Source organism: Glycine max, chromosome 6 (genome assembly GCF_000004515.6).
Source record: "Glycine max cultivar Williams 82 chromosome 6, Glycine_max_v4.0, whole genome shotgun sequence".
Classification (NCBI taxonomy): domain Eukaryota; kingdom Viridiplantae; phylum Streptophyta; class Magnoliopsida; order Fabales; family Fabaceae; genus Glycine; species Glycine max.
In genome coordinates, this window is record NC_038242.2 from 48898317 (window position 1) to 48915848 (window position 17532).

The window sequence follows — 17532 nt, forward strand, 5'->3', positions numbered from 1 at the left end:
CAATGATGTTTTGTTTTTAACATTCAAAAAAATAATTTCCCAAACACATTTATTTTTTTAACATTTTTTAAAGTACTTTTTGGAATCCTATTTTGTGTTTTAATTTGAAAAACATTTTTTGAAATTAAAAAAAAATTGTTCTGGAAAGTATTTCTTAGAACATCTAAAAAAATTCAGGCAAGACACTAGATTCAAGAAAAATTGCACAATACTGAAGCAATTGAATTGAAAAAACATATAATTAATATTTTAGAGAAGAATAATCAAATAAAAGTATCAAGAGAGTTTACAACAACTCACATACTTCCTCAAATAACTCATTTTCTATCTCTTTACATGTCTCCTTGTGTTTTCTAGTTAAAATATAAAAATGGCAACAATATATTAAGGAAAAAGATATTAGTATTGAAAAGAGAAAAGAAATCGTTAAAAAAAAGTTAAAATTCGTAATGTTGGATATTAGGATTCTTTTTTACGTAAAGAAATGCAGAATTTCCACTTGACTCGCGTAGAGTTTGAGGGCTCAGTGCTTCATCCAACAGCTAGAGATATATTTTGTAGTTGAAGTAACTTATTAAAATTAAGTGGAAGTTACTAAGATGAATCTTTATGCCAAATTATGACTAGGATTTATAGCTGTTATTCGCATGTATTTAACAGAGAGGGAAGAGGGAGAGAGTTACGTTGCTGAAATTGGGAATACTTTGTCTTCGTCAACCATAGTAGTAGATGAGACATTTATTACTAGATATTAAAGCTGACAGAGATGCTAGCTGGCCACTCCGGACAGGTAGTATAAAAAAAAACGCATGCAACGTACGAACACCAGAAAGAGAAAGAACTTTGCTACATATATATACAATTAAGACTTAAGCACCGATGTGGAAAAAATATATAATTGATATCAATATTTTAATTTAAACATGTGATTTTGATCTAAATTTTCAATTTTACGTGTATTTTATTTATTTTATTCTCTGTTGAATGTATTTTGTGAATAAAGTATTTTATCTTATTAAAATATGAGTTGAATGTATGGTTTAATATTTTTGTTCCCACGAGCCAAATTTTAATTAAGTGATCCAATTTAAATTTTGGAAATCATTTTGTATATTTATTGAGTGAAACCCAATATGTAAATGTGGTGAGTTTGCTTGCAAGGCCTATTGGACTTAAGGTTGGGTATTAGCTGTTATTAACATGCATTTACCAGAGAGGGCTGCTGAAATTGGGAATACTTTGTCTTCGTCAACGTCAACCATAGTAGTTGATGAGACATTTATTACTAGATATTGAAACAAAGGCATGCAACCTACGAACAACACGAAGAGAAAGAACTTTGGCTACAAATATACAAATAAGGACTTGACATTCAATCTAAACAAATAATCTAACCACTTTGGAGTTTGGTTATTTTGATCACTAGCTAGAATGGAATACAAGGGTGATGTTGTTAGGATCAATGTTAAGGAGATGCTGGAGGGGGCAAGGGCACCCGTAACTGCTGAGTGTTGCATCTACAAAGTGCCGTTTAGTATCCGAAGACACAACGAAGAAGCCTACACCCCAAAGGGTGTTTCTATTGGCCCTTTTCACCACGGCCATCCTCGCCTCCAAGACATGGAGAAACACAAACTCTTTTACTCCATGGCTTTTCTCCAACGATCTCAAACAACTTCGGACAGTTTTATCGGCAAGATTGAAGAGATGGAGCCCGAGCTTCGTCGCTGTTATTCACACACTCTTGAGTTCAGCAAGGAGCAACTGGTCAAAATAATCTTTGTGGATTGTGCTTTCATACTTGAGCTCTTTTGCAGATTCGGTAGTGGAGAATGGAAAGAGGACATGTATCTTTCAAAACCTTTGACGATGAGGAGCATGAGATATGATTTGTTGTTACTTGAGAACCAGGTTCCTTTTTTTGTTCTTGAGAGACTCTTTAATCTGTCCTTCTCTTCACGGGGCGATGACTTCCCTTCATTTCTTCAGTTTACGTTTCACTTTTTTAGATGGATCAATAGATCAAGCTTAAACTTTAACAATAACAACAGAATAAGGCACTTCACGGATCTGATAAGAACTTTTCACTTGCAAGATCCTCTGCCGTCTAGGATTGATGGTAAAATAATAAAACATCTTCCTAGTGTCACCGAGTTATCAGAAGCAGGATTGAGGTTTAAGGTTCTTGAAAGTGAGTCTTGTTTACTAAAGTTTGACTTTTCGGGACGGGTTCTTGAAATCCCGCAGTTGGTAGTGCATGATTCGACTGAAACTTTGTTTCGCAATATGGTGGCATTGGAGCAGTGTCACTATCCTTTCCAATCTTACATTACGGACTACCTTCATTTTTTAGACTTCCTTGTAAACACCAACAGAGATGTGGATATACTGGTTCAAGAGAGAGTCTTTCTTAATTGGCTAGGGGACACTGATTCTGTGGCTACCATGATTAATGGCCTTGTGAAGGATATTGTACTACCAAATATCAGTTCTAAATACCTTGATGTCAGTGGAAAGTTGAATGCTTTACATAAAAATCCTTGGCGTAAGTTGAAGTCGGCTCTGAGGCGAGATTATTGTAGAGGTCCTTGGCAAACTGCTGCTTCCACTGCTGCGGTTATTCTTCTCATTCTCTCTTTTGTTCAAACAGTTTGTTCTATCTTGCAAGTAATACATCAATAGAATATGTCTCCAGGCCCTCTCCCAAAGACCTGCGGGTAAATTTAGTTATTGTTAAATGCTGAAATTTTTTCCTATTCTTTTCCATTTTTACTGCAATATTCCTTTTGTCTCAAAACGTTTCAAAGGCTTCCTTATTTCAGGTGTTGAAACAGATTAATTTATTAGTCCTTCCCAAAATTACTATGGATATGCATCAATTTATTCAGTGCTGCCTCTTGAAGTCTGTGTCTATGGTGCAAAATATGATCTAAAGTAGCTTACCCTGCTTCAGATTTGTGAGATGATGATGTCCTGATACGTACCTAGTTTAATTTTATAGCTATTTGAAATTTGTGTTGTGTTGCTTTTGATATTTGTGAGATGATGATGTCCTGATATTTACCTAGTTTAAGTTTATAGCTATTTGATATTCGTGTTGTGTTGCTTTTGATATTTGTGAGATGATGATGTCCTGATGCATACCTAGTCTGATTAAAGTTTTCCAATTAGAACCCCTGATTTTGTCTTGTGTTGCTTTTGATATTTGTGGGAATTATAGCTATTTCAGGGAGGAACAAAATATCAACCACAGCCGTATACCTATTTACAGTTTGATCAAAAGAGAGGTGAAATTGGGAAAGTTGTATCACTTTCTATAAACTATAAAAGTCTTTCAAAACAATATTAAGATGATGAGACCAAGAGATAATTTTAGTTACTCTTTTTTTTCTTCTAAAAGAGAGAGTCAAAATATAAATTTCATGTTGGGTTTTGTAAAATCAATCCGACTTTATATTTGTCTCAATTGTTTACTTGATTTAAGAAAATGAGCTCGCCGTCGGATCCCACCGGCGGCGGCGGAGAGGGTAATGCTGGCGGCAGCATGCTGTACGTGGCATTGGTGGGCTTGCTTCCGGAGCAGAGGAGGATACGGTGGAGGACGCGGAGGAGGCACCGCTGGAGCAGGGAAACGCGGTGGTGGAACCGTCGCCGGAGGGTGGAGGAACGGCTGAGTTTCGGATCAAAGTGGGACTTGTTTTATTTGTTTTTCTTCTTCTTCTTCTTTAAAAAAAAGTTGTTCTTTTTCGGAGGAAATAAGAAAAAAGAAACAAAATGGAAGTTTTTTTCTGAATGGAATATGGGATGGGGATGGGCTCAAGTGCAACAACGAGTGAACCTCTCAGCCATGAAAATGAAAAGCAAGGTTGTGTGTTGTCTCACTTTTGAATGCGCAGGGGCGTTTTCGGGATTTCGCTCTCCCTCTCCCTCTGTATTTTTTTTTCTCTTGATTCTGTGAAGGGTTTTCACTTTTTCAGTTACATCTTCCAACGACTTTTGTGCCAATCAGCAACACTACTTTAACGCCCCGGTTGACCGTTAAAATATGGAACACTGCCCTTTTCATTCCCCACAATTTTAAATCGTTTTTATTAGTGGCTACAGTTTTTTTTTTTTTTTGTAAGATATGATATATATATATATATATATATATATGGATTTTGTTCTTCTGTGAAAAAAAGGTAAATTATTGGTTATTGATAAGAAAAATCAATAATTGATGTTTCAATATATTTACTTTTTAGTAATTATTGAGATGAGATTACTTATTAATTAATTGTTAATTGTTAAGATTACTTATTTTGTTTATTTATTAGGATCCTCTTTTTTATCTATATATAATTAGAGATTATTTATTATTTATTCCATCCCAAAATAATAATCATGATTTTATATTATTAGTTTATTTTAGATTTGAAAATTCATCATTAATATATAAGATCCAACAAATGTATAATGATATGATTAGCAAAGGTCCAATTACTTCAAAAATCTTTTTCAATAGATGAAAACTAAAAATCAATATCCTTCTAAAATGAAAATTAAACTTAATTTCTAAGTCTGAAATCTTCAAAAGGTGATCCATCACGTTTTCGTGTTCGTGTCAATAAAGGATTCTGAACGAATTGCACGAACCTCAGAGCAATAGTTGGATTGAAGATTGGAAGAAGTTCCTGTTGAGGAGAAGAACAATGAGAGCGTGCAGATCAAGAGCACCACAGCAGCAACTGACAACTTCACGATCATTCCTTTGAATCCTGAGCCTCCTCCTCTGCTTTGCCTCTTGTGAAAGCCAGTTCTGCAAATAACAACAAAACGTCGGCGTTTAAGAATCGAATCGAAATGAAAATTAGCATTGAATGGAACCGTTGTTGTTTGAACTAACAATACCTCCTCATGGTTAAGATTCAATAATGCCTCTGTTGTGTTACGCTTCCGTGGTGAAGTAGGGATTGGAATGGTGGTTGCGGCTGAGAGCGCCGGCGATCTAAGTGGCGGTGGCCGATGGATATGTGGTGGTGGGAGAAAGAAGGTGAAACGTAATCACCGTCATTGAATTGAAATAATAATTACAGAAAATGGAATGGACTAATCGATGGGGACAGGGGGGTATGGGCTTATGGGTGGGTTTGGAGTGGGCTATAGAGATTGTATTGGACTAAAAAGTTGGGCTTTAACTAGTTCATTGGAGGCCTTTTCTTCCTGTACTGTGTAGATTTCTTCTACACCATCCCTTTTTCAAATTTTCCAAAATTACCCCTTCTAATAAACATACAAATTCGTAATCCACAAGAGACTTACGGATTCATAATCAGGAAGCTTACGGATTCGTAAGCTTCTTACAGATTCATAATCCGTAAGCTTATGGATTCGTAATCCGTAAGAGACTTACTCGTACGAATCATAGGTTTAATAAAAATTTATATATGTATAAAAATTAATTATTAAGTCAAAATTAATTGTCACAAAATTTATTATGTAAACTTACATGTGCATTAAATATACATTAGAAATTTTAGTGTTATATATAGCGACATTAATTATTTTATAATATAATTGACCTATTAACTCAGTTTGTTAGAGCGATGTGTCACAGGTTCGAGTCTTGCATGAGTTATTAATTTTAAATTAATTCATAATACATATTTTTAAGAAAATCCATAATCCGTATTGGCATATGCATTGATAATCCGTATGCATATGGATTGCGAATCCAGACACATACAGATTGTGAATCTGTATACTGATTGCCAATCTGGACGATGAATTCATATACGGATTGCAAATCTGTATGAGAGTTATGGAAGGATGTTTTTACAATTTCCCTTTCACTACTGTGAGTAGAAGAAAAATGGCTAGTGCAAGAAGTAAATGCCTTTATGGGAGCTTTTGCTATATACAATCTTGAGGTAAAACTTCATGCACTCCCACTATTATTTTTCACACTTCCCAAGTTTTGATTGCATTATGGAAAGTCCATTCCAAAATACAATTTGTATTTTGAAATAAGTTGTCCACATTGAATTACAATACGGAATGATTTTCCATAATGCAATGGTAAGTGCAGAAAACAATAGTGAAAGTGTATGGGGAACATCTCACTTCCATTTTGTTAAGTACACTCCAATTTGTTTTTTAAAATTTATTATCATATGTAACCTTTATAATGATAACATTAATACAAAATTATTAATGCATGATATAATCTTTACAATGATGTTTTATTTTTAACATTCAAACAAATAATTTTCCAAACACATTTCTTTTTTTTAACATTTTTTAAAGTATTTTGGAATAGTTTTGAAAAACATTTTTTGAAATTTAAAAAAAAAAACTGTTCTGGAAAGTATTTCTTAGAACAAGTTTATTTTTTATGGACATTTTCAAAAATTGTTTCTGGGACATATAATTTTAAAAAAAAATTAAAACTTTATTCTTGTCAGAAACAAATTTTCAAAATGTTGAGAAAAACATCTGAAAAAATTCAGGCAAGACACTAGATTCAGGAAAAATTGCACAATACTGAAGCAATTGAATATAAAAAACATATAATTAATATTTTAGAGAAGAATAATCAAAATATCAAAAGAGTTTACAACAATTCACATACTTCTCAAATAACTCATTTTCTATCTCTTTATATGTCTCCTTCTCTTTTCTAGTTAAAATATAAAAATGGCAACAGTATATTAAGGAAAAAGATATTACAATATTGAAAAGAGAAAAGAAATTGTTAAAAAAAAGTTAAAATTCGTAATGTTGGATATTAGGATTCTATTTACTTAAAGAAAGGCAGAATTCCCACTTGTCTCGCGTAAAGTTTGAGGGCTCAGTACTTCATCCAACAGCTACAGATGTATTTAAAATTAAGTGGAAGTTACTAAGATAAATCTTTATGCCAAATTATGACTAGGATTTATTGCTGTTATTGGCATGTATTTAACAGAGAGGGAAGAGGGAGAGAGTTACGTTGCTGAAATTGGGAATACTTTGTCTTCGTCAACCATAATATCTCATCTGTTAAATACATGGGAAGACATAGCAGCATCTATGTCAGCTTTAATATCTCATCTGTTATTCGAATATTTGTCTTCGTCAACCATAGTAAAACCAAACACATTCTACAAAATATAATTGTGGCCTTTCTATTTTGTTCAATTCACAAATTTAATCCTCCTTTATAAAATAGAAATTATTGATTGTTCTATTTCAAAAAATGTAATTTTGATGAAAATTTTCAATTTTACCTGCATTTTATTCTATGTTGAATATATTTTGTGAATAAAGTATTTTATCTTATTAAAATATGAGTTGAATGTATGATTTAATATTTTTGCTCCCACGAGCCAAATTTTAATTAAGTGATCCAATTTAAATTTTGGAAATCATTTTGTATATTTATTGAGTGAAACCCAATGAGTAAATGTGGTGAGTTTGCTTGCAAGGCCTATTGGACTTAAGGTTGGGCATTAACTGCTATTCACATGCATTTAACAGATAGGAATGCTGAAATTGGGAATACTTTGTCGTCGTCAACGTCAACCATAGTAGTTGACGAGACATTTATGAGTAGATATTAAAACAAAGATATGCAACGTACGAACACCAGAAAGAGAAAGAACTTTGGCTACAAATATACAAATAAGGACTTGACATTCAATCTAACCAAATAATCTAACCACTTTGGAGTTTGGTTATTTTGATCACTAGCTAGAATGACAAATAACGGTGATGCTGTTGAGATCAATATTGAGGAGATGCTGAAGGGGGCATGGGCACCCGTAACTACTGAGTGTTGCATCTACAAAGTGCCGTTTAGTATCCGAAGACACAACGAAGAAGCCTACACCCCAAAGGTTGTTTCTATTGGCCCTTTTCACCACGGCCATCCTCACCTCCAAGACATGGAGAAACACAAACTCTTCTACTCCATGGCTTTTCTCAAACGAACTCAAACAACTGTGGGTAGTTTGATCGGCAACATTCAAGAGATGGAGCCCGAGTTTCGTCGCTGCTATTCACACACTCTTGAGTTCAGCAATGAGCAACTGGTCAAAATAATCTTTGTGGATTGTGCTTTTATACTTGAGCTCTTTTGCAGAGTCCATGATCAATTATTGAAAGAGGACGACGACATGTGTCTTTCAAAACCTTGGTTGTCGAATAACATAATGTATGATTTGTTGTTACTTGAGAACCAGGTTCCTTTTTTCGTTCTTGAGAGACTCTTTAATCTGTCCTTCTCTTCACCTTCATTCCTTGCGCTTACGTTTCACTTTTTTCAACAGTTCAATAGATCAGGCTTAAACTTTAACAATATTAACAGAATAATGCACTTCACGGATCTGATAAGAACTTTTCACTTGCAAGATCCTCTGCCGTCTAGGATTGATGGTAACATAATAGAACATCTTCCTAGTGTCACTGAGTTATCAGAAGCAGGATTGAAGTTTAAGGTTCTTGAAAGTGAGTCTTGTTTACTAAAGTTAGACTTTTCGGGAGAGGTTCTTGAAATCCCGCAGTTGGTAGTGGATGATCGGACTGAAACTTTGTTTCGCAATATGATGGCATTGGAGCAGTGTCACTATCCTTTCCAATCTTACATTACGGACTACGTTGATTTTTTGGACTTCCTTGTAAACACCAACAGAGATGTGGATATACTAGTTCGAGAGAGGGTCTTTCTTAATTGGCTAGGGAACACTGATTGTGTGGCTACCATGATTAATGGCCTTATGAAAAATATTACCATATCAAATAATATCAGTTCTCAATACCTTGATGTCAGTGAGAAGTTGAATGCTTTTCATGAAAATCCTTGGCATAAGTTGAAGTCGACTCTGAGGCGAGATTATTGTAGAGGTCCTTGGCAAACTGCTGCTTCCACTGCTGCGGTTATTCTTCTCATTCTCTCTTTTGTTCAAACAGTTTGTTCTATCTTGCAAGTAATACATCAATAGAATATGTCTCCAGGCTCTCTCCCAAAGACCTGCAGGTAAATTTAGTTATTGTTAAATGCTGAACTTTTTTCTTATTCTTTTCCATTTTTACTGCAATATTCCTTCTGTCTCAAAACGTTTCAATGGCTTCCTTATTTCAGGTGTTGAAACAGATTAATTTATTAGTCCTTCCCAAAATTACTATGGGTATGCATCAAGTTATTCAGTGTTGCCTCTTGAAGTCTGTGTCTATGGTGCAAAATATGATCTAAAGTAGATTACCCTGCTTCAGATTTGTGAGATGATGATGTCCTGATACATACCTAGCTAGTTTAATTTTATAGCTATTTGATATTTGTGTTGTGTTGCTTTTGATATTTGTGAGATGATGATGTCCTGATGCATACCTAGTCTGATTAAAGTTTTCCAATTACAACCCCTGATTTTGTCTTGTGTTACTTTTCATATTTGTGGTAATTATAGCTATTTCAGGGAGGAACAAAAGTTCCAAGACAGCCGTATACCTATTTACAGTTTGATCAAAAGAGAGGTGAAATTGGGAAAGTTGTATCACTTTCTATAAACTATAAAAGGCTTTCAGAACAATATTAAGATGATGAGACCAAGAGATAATTTTAATTACTCTTTCTTTTTTTCTTTCTAAAAGAGAAAGTCAAAATATAAATTTGAAGTTGGGTTTTGTAAAATCAAACTGACTTTATATGTCTCAATTGTTTACTTGATTAAAAAAAATGAGGGCCCTATAACACCATTTTTGTAATCTGAAGTTGCTTGCCCGATTATTGAATATTTTCATTGAATTCTATTCATCACTGTTTGATATTAGAAATCCCATCATTAGTGTAGGACTTGAGACTTGAGTGACAGAAACAAGGGAACCATATAAAATGATGTATTTATTCAGAAGAAGCTTTGGATTACCAGAACTTATTCAAAACTGGGTGAGAAATAAAAATGAAACAAAGGAGATTTGGAACATCCTAATCTCATTTTCTATGTGCTTTTGACAGTAACTCACAGGTCACTTCCTCAGTATCAAGACAAGAGCACCATAGACTAAATAATGCATTAGTTCCCTTCTCTTGTTATGCTACAAAACCCTTATAGCCCTCTCCTTTGTTTCAATTTCTTTTATTTCTCCCTTGCCCTTTATTCCTCTCCCTTGTAAAACCTTATTGTTGGTGGTGATGATTGAAGAACCTTGTAACTTCCATAGGAATTGACATGTGTCTAAACCTAACAACTCTATCGCCCCAAGAGTGAGTGAGATTTTGACTCATGACACCCCCTACTGGAGCCGGTTGACTTTGATATATCACTTAACTTCAAAACTCTATGTAATTTACAGTTTTAGAAGTCAATGATGGGTTCCCCAACAGTTAGATTCCTCTCTACTGTCCATGGTAGGTCAAAGAGTTTAGTAGTGACGAAAAGTTATTTGTGTTTGAATGTTTTGGTCTTGAATACAAGTTAGATTAGCAAAGAGAGATTAGTAAGTTAGATTCCTTTCCACTGTCAATTAAATTTCAGTTAAAGTTATTTGTGTTTGAATGTTTTGGTCTTGAATACAAGTTAGCTATAAAACTTGGTAAATTCTCCGACTGAACGAAAAGTTACTTCGTATGTGATCAAACTGAAGTTTTTGAAAATTAATTTTACTTAACATATATATATATATATATATATATAAACTGAAGTTTTTGAAAATTAATTTTACTTAACATATATATATATATATATATATATATATATATATATATATAACAAAACTCAGCTATAGTTAAAATCAATTCTCATTTCTCATCATTCCAGTTGTAAAACCAAACACATTCTACAAAATATAATTTTGTGCTTTCTATTTTGTTGAATCCACAAATTTAATCGTCCTTTTTAAAATAGAAATGTGGTGAGTTTGCTTGCAAGGCCTATTGGACTTAAGGTTGGGTATCATGCTGAAATTGGGAATACTTTGTCTTCGTCAACGTCAACCATATGCTGAAATTGGAAATACTTTGTCTTCGTCAACGTCAACCAAATGCTGAAATTGGAAATACTTTGTCTTCCTCAACGTCAACCATATGCTGAAATTGGAAATACTTTGTCTTCGTCAACGTCAACCATATGCTGAAATTGGAAATACTTTGTCTTCCTCAACGTCAACCATATGCTGAAATTGGAAATACTTTGTCTTCGTCAACGTCAACCAAATGCTGAAATTGGAAATACTTTGTCTTCCTCAACGTCAACCATATGCTGAAATTGGAAATACTTTGTCTTCCTCAACGTCAACCATATGCTGAAATTGGAAATACTTTGTCTTCGTCAACGTCAACCATATGCTGAAATTGTCTTCGTCAACGTCAACCATATGCTGAAATTGGAAATACTTTGTCTTCCTCAACGTCAACCATATGCTGAAATTGGAAATACTTTGTCTTCCTCAACGTCAACCATATGCTGAAATTGGAAATACTTTGTCTTCGTCAACGTCAACCAAATGCTGAAATTGGAAATACTTTGTCTTCCTCAACGTCAACCATATGCTGAAATTGGAAATACTTTGTCTTCGTCAACGTCAACCAAATGCTGAAATTGGAAATACTTTGTCTTCCTCAACGTCAACCATATGCTGAAATTGGAAATACTTTGTCTTCCTCAACGTCAACCATATGCTGAAATTGGAAATACTTTGTCTTCGTCAACGTCAACCATATGCTGAAATTGGAAATACTTTGTCTTCGTCAACGTCAATCATAGTAGTTGATGAGAGGGATGCTCATGCTGAAATTGGGAATACTTTGTCTTCGTCAACGTCAACCATAGTAGTTGATGAGACATTTATTAGTAGATATTAAAACAAAGGCATGCACCGTACGAACAACAGAAAGAGAAAGAACTCTGGCTGTAAATATACAAATAAGGACTTGACATTCAATCTAAACAAATAATCTAACCACTTTGGACTGTGAGAAACACAAACTCTTTTACTCCAACGCTTTTCTCCAACGAACTCAAACAACTTTGGACAGTTTTATCGGCAAGATTGAAGAGATGGAGCCCGAGTTTCGTCGCTGTTATTCACACACTCTTGAGTTCAGCAAGGAGCAACTCGTCAAAATAATCTTTGTGGATTGTGCTTTTATACTTGAGCTCTTTTGCAGAGTCCATGATCAAGAATGGGACGATGACGACATGCATCTTTCAAACCTTCGGTTGACGAGTAGCATAGTGTATGATTTGTTGCTACTTGAGAACCAGGTTCCTTTTTCTGTTCTTGAGAGACTCTTTAAGCTGTCCTTCTCTTCACGGGGTGATGACTTCCCTTCATTTCTTAAGCTTACATTTCACGTTTTTAATGACTTCAATACATCACGCTTAAACGTTAACAATATTATCAGAGTAAGGCACTTCACGGATCTGATAAGAACCTTTCATTTGCAACATCCTCTGCCGCCTAGGACTCCTGGTAACACAATTAAACATCTTCCTAGTGCCACTGAGTTATCAGAAGCAGGATTGAGGTTTAAGGTTCTTGAAAGTGAGTCTTGTTTACTAAAGTTAGACTTTTCGGGACGGGTTCTTGAAATCCCGCAGTTGGTAGTGGATGATTTGACTGAAACTTTGTTTCGCAATATGGTGGCATTGGAGCAGTGTCACTATCTTTTCCAATCTTACATTACGGACTACGTTGGTTTTTTAGACTTCCTTGTAAACACCAACAGAGATGTGGATATACTAGTTCAAGAGAGAGTCTTTATTAATTGGCTAGGGGACACTGATTCTGTGGCTACCATGATTAATGGCCTTATGAAAAATATTACGACACCAATTAATACCAGTTCTCAATACCTTGATGTCAGTGAAAAGTTGAATGCTTTTCATAAAAATCCTTGGCGTAAGTTGAAGTCGGCTCTGAGGCGAGATTATTGTAGAGGTCCTTGGCAAACTGCTGCTTCCACTGCTGCGGTTATTCTTCTCATTCTCTCTTTTGTTCAAACAGTTTGTTCTATCTTGCAAGTAATACATCAATAGAATATGTCTCCAGGCCCTCTCCCAAAGATCTGCTGGTAAATTTAGTTATTGTTAAATGCTGATTTTTTTTTCTTATTCTTTTCCATTTTTACTGCAATATTCCTTTTGTCTCAAAACGTTTCAATGGCTTCCTTATTTCAGGTGTTGAAACAGATTAATTTATTAGTCCTTCCCGAAATTACTATGGGTATGCATCAAGTTATTCAGTGTTGCCTCTTGAAGTCTGTCTATGGTGCAAAATATGATCTAAAGTAGCTTACCCTGCTTCAGATTTGTAAGATGATGATGTCCTGATACGTACCTAGTTTAATTTTATAGCTATTTGAAATTTGTGTTCTGTTGCTTTTGATATTTGTGAGATTGATGTCCTGATATTTACCTAGTTTAAGTTTATAGCTATTTGATATTTGTGTTGTGTTGCTTTTGTCTTGTGTTGCTTTTGATATTTGTGAGATGATGATATCCTGATGCGTACCTAGTCTGATTAAAGTTTTCCAATTAGAACCCCTGATTTTGTCTTGTGTTGCTTTTGATATTTGTGGGAATTATAGCTATTTCAGGGAGGGAGGAACAAAAGTTCCAACACAACCGTATACCTATTTACAGTTTGATCAAAAGAGAGGTGAAATTGGGAAAGTTGTATCACTTTCTATAAATTATAAAAGGCTTTCAGAACAATATTAAGATGATGAGACCAAGAGATAATTTTAATTACTTTTTTTTTTCTTTCTAAAAGTGAAAGTCAATGTATAAATTTCAAGTTGGGTTTTGTAAAATCAATCCGACTTTATATTTGTCTCCATTGTTTACTTGGTTAAAAATAAATGAGGGCCCTATAACACCATTGTTGTAATCTGAAGTTGCTTGGCCGATTCTTGAATATTTTCATTGAATTCTATTCATCACTGTTTGATATTAGAAATATCATCATTAGTGTAGGACTTGAGACTTGAGTGACAGAAACAAGGGAACCATATGAAATGATCTATTTATTCAGAAGAAGCTTTGGATTACCAGAACTTATTCAAAACTGGATGAGAAATAAAAATGAAACAAAAGGAGATTTGGAACATCCTACATTTTCTATGTGCCTTTGACAGTAACTCACAGGTCACGTTCCTCAGTATCAAGACAAGAGCACCATTGACTAAATTGTACTCAATAATGCATTAGTTCCCTTCTCTTGTTATGCTACAAAACCCTTATAGTCCTCTCCTTTGTTTCAATTTCTTTTATTTCTCCCTTGCCCTTTATTCCTCTCCCTTGTAAACCCTTATTGTTGGTGGTGACGATTGAAGAACCTTGTAACTTCCATAGGAATTGACATGTGTCTAAACCTAACAACTCTATTGCCCCAAGAGTGAGTGAGATTTTGACTCATGACACCCCCTACGGGAGCCGGTTGACTTTGATATATCACTTAACTTCAAAACTCTATGTAATTTACAGTTTTAGAAGTCAATGATGGGTTCCCAAACAGGTAGATTCCTCTCCACTGTCCATGGTAGGTCAAAGAGTTTTAGAAGCCACGTGTTGCACCCAGAGACTTACGGATTCATAATCAGGAAGCTTACGGATTCGTAAACTTCTTACAAATTCATAATCCATAAGCTTATGGATTCGTAATCCGTAAGAGACTTACTCGTACGAATCATAGGTTTAATAAAAATTTATATATGTATAAAAATTAATTATTAAGTCAAAATTAATTGTCACAAAATTTATTATGTAAACTTACATGTGCATTAAATATACATTAGAGATTTTAGTGTTATATATAGCGACATTAATTATTTTATAATATAATTGACCTATCAACTCAGTTTGTTAGAGCATTGTGTCACAGGTTCGAGTCTTGCATGGGTTATTAATTTTAAATTTATTCATAAAACATATTTTTAAGGAAATCCATAATCCATATTGGCATATGGATTGACAATCCGTATGCATACGGATTGCGAATTCGGACACATACAGATTGTGAATCTGTATACTGATTGCCAATCTGGACTGTGAATTCATATACGGATTGCAAATCTGTATGAGACTTATGGAAGGATTTTTTGGAATTTCCCTCTCACTACTGTGCGTAGAAGAAAAATGGCTAATGCAAGAAGTAAATGCCTTCATGGGAGCTTTTGCTATATACAATTTTGAGGTAAAACTTCATGCACTCCCTATGACACCTTACACCCCAATCTCACATCCTATCACATCATTGTGTCCCGACGTCCTTCAACACAATATTCCTTAAAGCAATTCACTTAGTCATCTGCTCCCCCGAACACAAAGTTCAAGATCATCACAGGATCCAAACACAAATAACAAACCGGGAGTGAGTTATCACATTCCTAACTACTAGAGAGAAATAAGACAACATATAGTAGCCAAATACAATTTACTTAGCATAGCTCACATTATTTCACCTCTTTGCATTCAAAATTCACTTTTCAATCATCAATCATAATACACAAGAATCACACACTCCGATCAAGACATAATAGCACATCAATTTCATAATAAATAATTAGCAAGCGTATGCAACAGTTATGCTAAGACTCAAGCCTATATGCAATGTGATACCATGTCAGTGAAAAACCTCGTCGGGCGCCTAGGAGTATATGACAAGACAAACCACACACTAGCAAGTCAAGTCACTCTCACTAGGTAATATCATAGGGAGACCAGTCAGGATCACATTGTTTTGCGAGAATGCTCCAACCATATGGGATCAACATAGACTTAAAGGAGCACTCAAACTGGGTGACCATCAAGGGCTACACTCTGAAGAGTCCGTCAGGGTCTCTCCCTCCTGATTCAGGTCCAATCCAGAAAATATTTTAGCACACAGACTCTATCTATGAACTGTACAAAACACACGACTCCTCAATTATTCTCAAAATAGTTTTAACTCGTCGCCCTTAAAGGGTCTTAGTATTAACTCACCATCCTTAAAGTGTCTTATAATTAACTCACCGTCCTTAAAGGGTCTTATAATTAACTCACCGCTCTTTAAGGGTCTTATAATTAACTCACTGCCCTTAAAGGATCTCAAAGTCGTGTGATTGTACAATTCGTAGTTCATAACTCAATGCAAACAACATCACAATTACGTACATACTCAATTTATCACATACACTCGATCTCAATCACAATGGTATAATCTCAATTTAACATGTCATCACACTTCATGAATCACAGACACTTTACCTATGAACTATGCAATACACACAACTACTCAATTATTTTCAAAATCATTTTAACTCGTCGCGCTTGTGATTAAACTCATCGGGTTCCCACAATGGATCTCATTACAATACTCGTCATGCAAAACTCGTCGCCCTTAAAGGGTCTTACAGTTATGTGATTGCACAATTCATAGCTCACAACACAATACACATTTCAATATACATGTATTCCATCATTCATCACATGTTCAATTCACCACATACTCACAATTTGAATCATCATTTCATATCCTCAATATAACAATTTATACAAAAGATTATCACAACCTGGGAAGTAAAACCCCTCAAATAATATTACACAATTATATCAAAATCATAGGTCAAAATATACAAATATCAAGAGCACAATTTATCAAGCAATTCTCATTAGAACATCAATATTTTATTTATAATCATAAAGGAAAAATTGTAATTTAATAAACATCCCAAAATAAAACAATAATTTAATCCTCTAAGGATTCCTACACATGTTATCACTAACCCCCAATTGTGAATAACTCATCCCTTACCTCTAAGCGGACTCACGTGTCTTCCGACAGCGATAACAACATCTCTAGCGATTCCCTGAGATTCCTCCAGTTTTTCCTCCGACTCCTCCGATAGAGTTTTCAAACGTCAGAGAGACGGAAAAGGGATTAAAGCCTCCATTTGTACTGTCTTCATGAGATTCCTTTTTCTCCCTCCAAGATTATTATCTCACAAATCCCAACGGTTAAGGTGCTAGAAATTGAATTCAGAACAACATATCAAAATTTCGTGAAAATCTAACGATTAAGTAATTCGGGATCATAGTTTTACTGAGACAGCTCTAGGTTTATGCGGGAAAACAAAAAGTCACGATGCGAATAATATTCTCTCATCTCCGACATCTTTTCGTAATTCCCAATGGTGAGAATGCTCGTAATTGAGTTTCGAACATGATTTTTAAATTTCATGACAATCCAACGGATAATGAATTTGAGATCGTCATTTTTTTGAAATAGGTTTGGTAGTCTACTGGAAAAAGAGAGGGCTTTGAAAGGAGAAGCGGAAAACGAAAATGAGAAAAAGAAGAGGCACCGTCAGTGTTAAAACTGACCTAACACTATTTTTAGTTAGGTTTACTCTATTTATTTATTTATTATTTTATAAAAATAAACTCTATTTTATTCTCTATCAAACAAATAAATAAAATATCTTTTTTATTTTCTCTCAAACCATTATTTTAATTAATAATTATATCTCCTTATTTATTTATTTATAAAATCTCATCTTTTTTCTAAAACTTTATTTATTTATAAATAATAATTCTT

The 17532-nt window shown here is 34.4% G+C and overlaps 3 protein-coding genes and 1 long non-coding RNA gene across 4 annotated transcripts; 3 read left to right on the plus strand and 1 right to left on the minus strand.

The window, feature by feature from the left end:
* Window positions 1–1228: 1228 nt before the first annotated feature.
* Window positions 1229–5074, minus strand: LOC106798988 (uncharacterized). The gene is made up of 3 exons (XR_001388832.2): window positions 4891–5074; window positions 4636–4798; window positions 1229–2711 (listed from the first exon to the last, which is right to left on the minus strand). It is a non-coding gene; the product is annotated as an uncharacterized lncRNA (long non-coding RNA).
* On the plus strand, window positions 1432–3170 carry LOC102669263 (putative UPF0481 protein At3g02645). Its single transcript, XM_006582282.4, has 2 exons — window positions 1432–2717; window positions 2823–3170. Exon 1 carries the CDS (start codon window positions 1432–1434, stop codon window positions 2680–2682), a length of 1251 nt encoding a protein of 416 aa, XP_006582345.1. The 3' UTR covers window positions 2683–2717; window positions 2823–3170.
* A 2520-nt stretch (window positions 5075–7594) lies between the features above and the next one.
* LOC100788850 (uncharacterized) lies at window positions 7595–10108 on the plus strand. The gene is made up of 2 exons (XM_003526276.5): window positions 7595–8995; window positions 9101–10108. Exon 1 carries the CDS (start codon window positions 7716–7718, stop codon window positions 8958–8960), a length of 1245 nt encoding a protein of 414 aa, XP_003526324.1. The 5' UTR covers window positions 7595–7715; the 3' UTR covers window positions 8961–8995; window positions 9101–10108.
* Window positions 10109–11804: 1696 nt separating this feature from the next.
* Window positions 11805–13685, plus strand: LOC100789378 (UPF0481 protein At3g47200). Its single transcript, XM_003526277.5, has 2 exons — window positions 11805–13027; window positions 13134–13685. Exon 1 carries the CDS (start codon window positions 12012–12014, stop codon window positions 12990–12992), a length of 981 nt encoding a protein of 326 aa, XP_003526325.1. The 5' UTR covers window positions 11805–12011; the 3' UTR covers window positions 12993–13027; window positions 13134–13685.
* Window positions 13686–17532: the final 3847 nt, after the last annotated feature.

Coding starts and splice junctions, on each gene's coding strand:
- LOC100788850 (XM_003526276.5), top strand. CDS start 7,716: ATGACAAATAACGGTGATGCTGTTGAGATCAATATTGAGGAGATGCTG.
- LOC100789378 (XM_003526277.5), top strand. CDS start 12,012: ATGGAGCCCGAGTTTCGTCGCTGTTATTCACACACTCTTGAGTTCAGC.
- LOC102669263 (XM_006582282.4), top strand. CDS start 1,432: ATGGAATACAAGGGTGATGTTGTTAGGATCAATGTTAAGGAGATGCTG.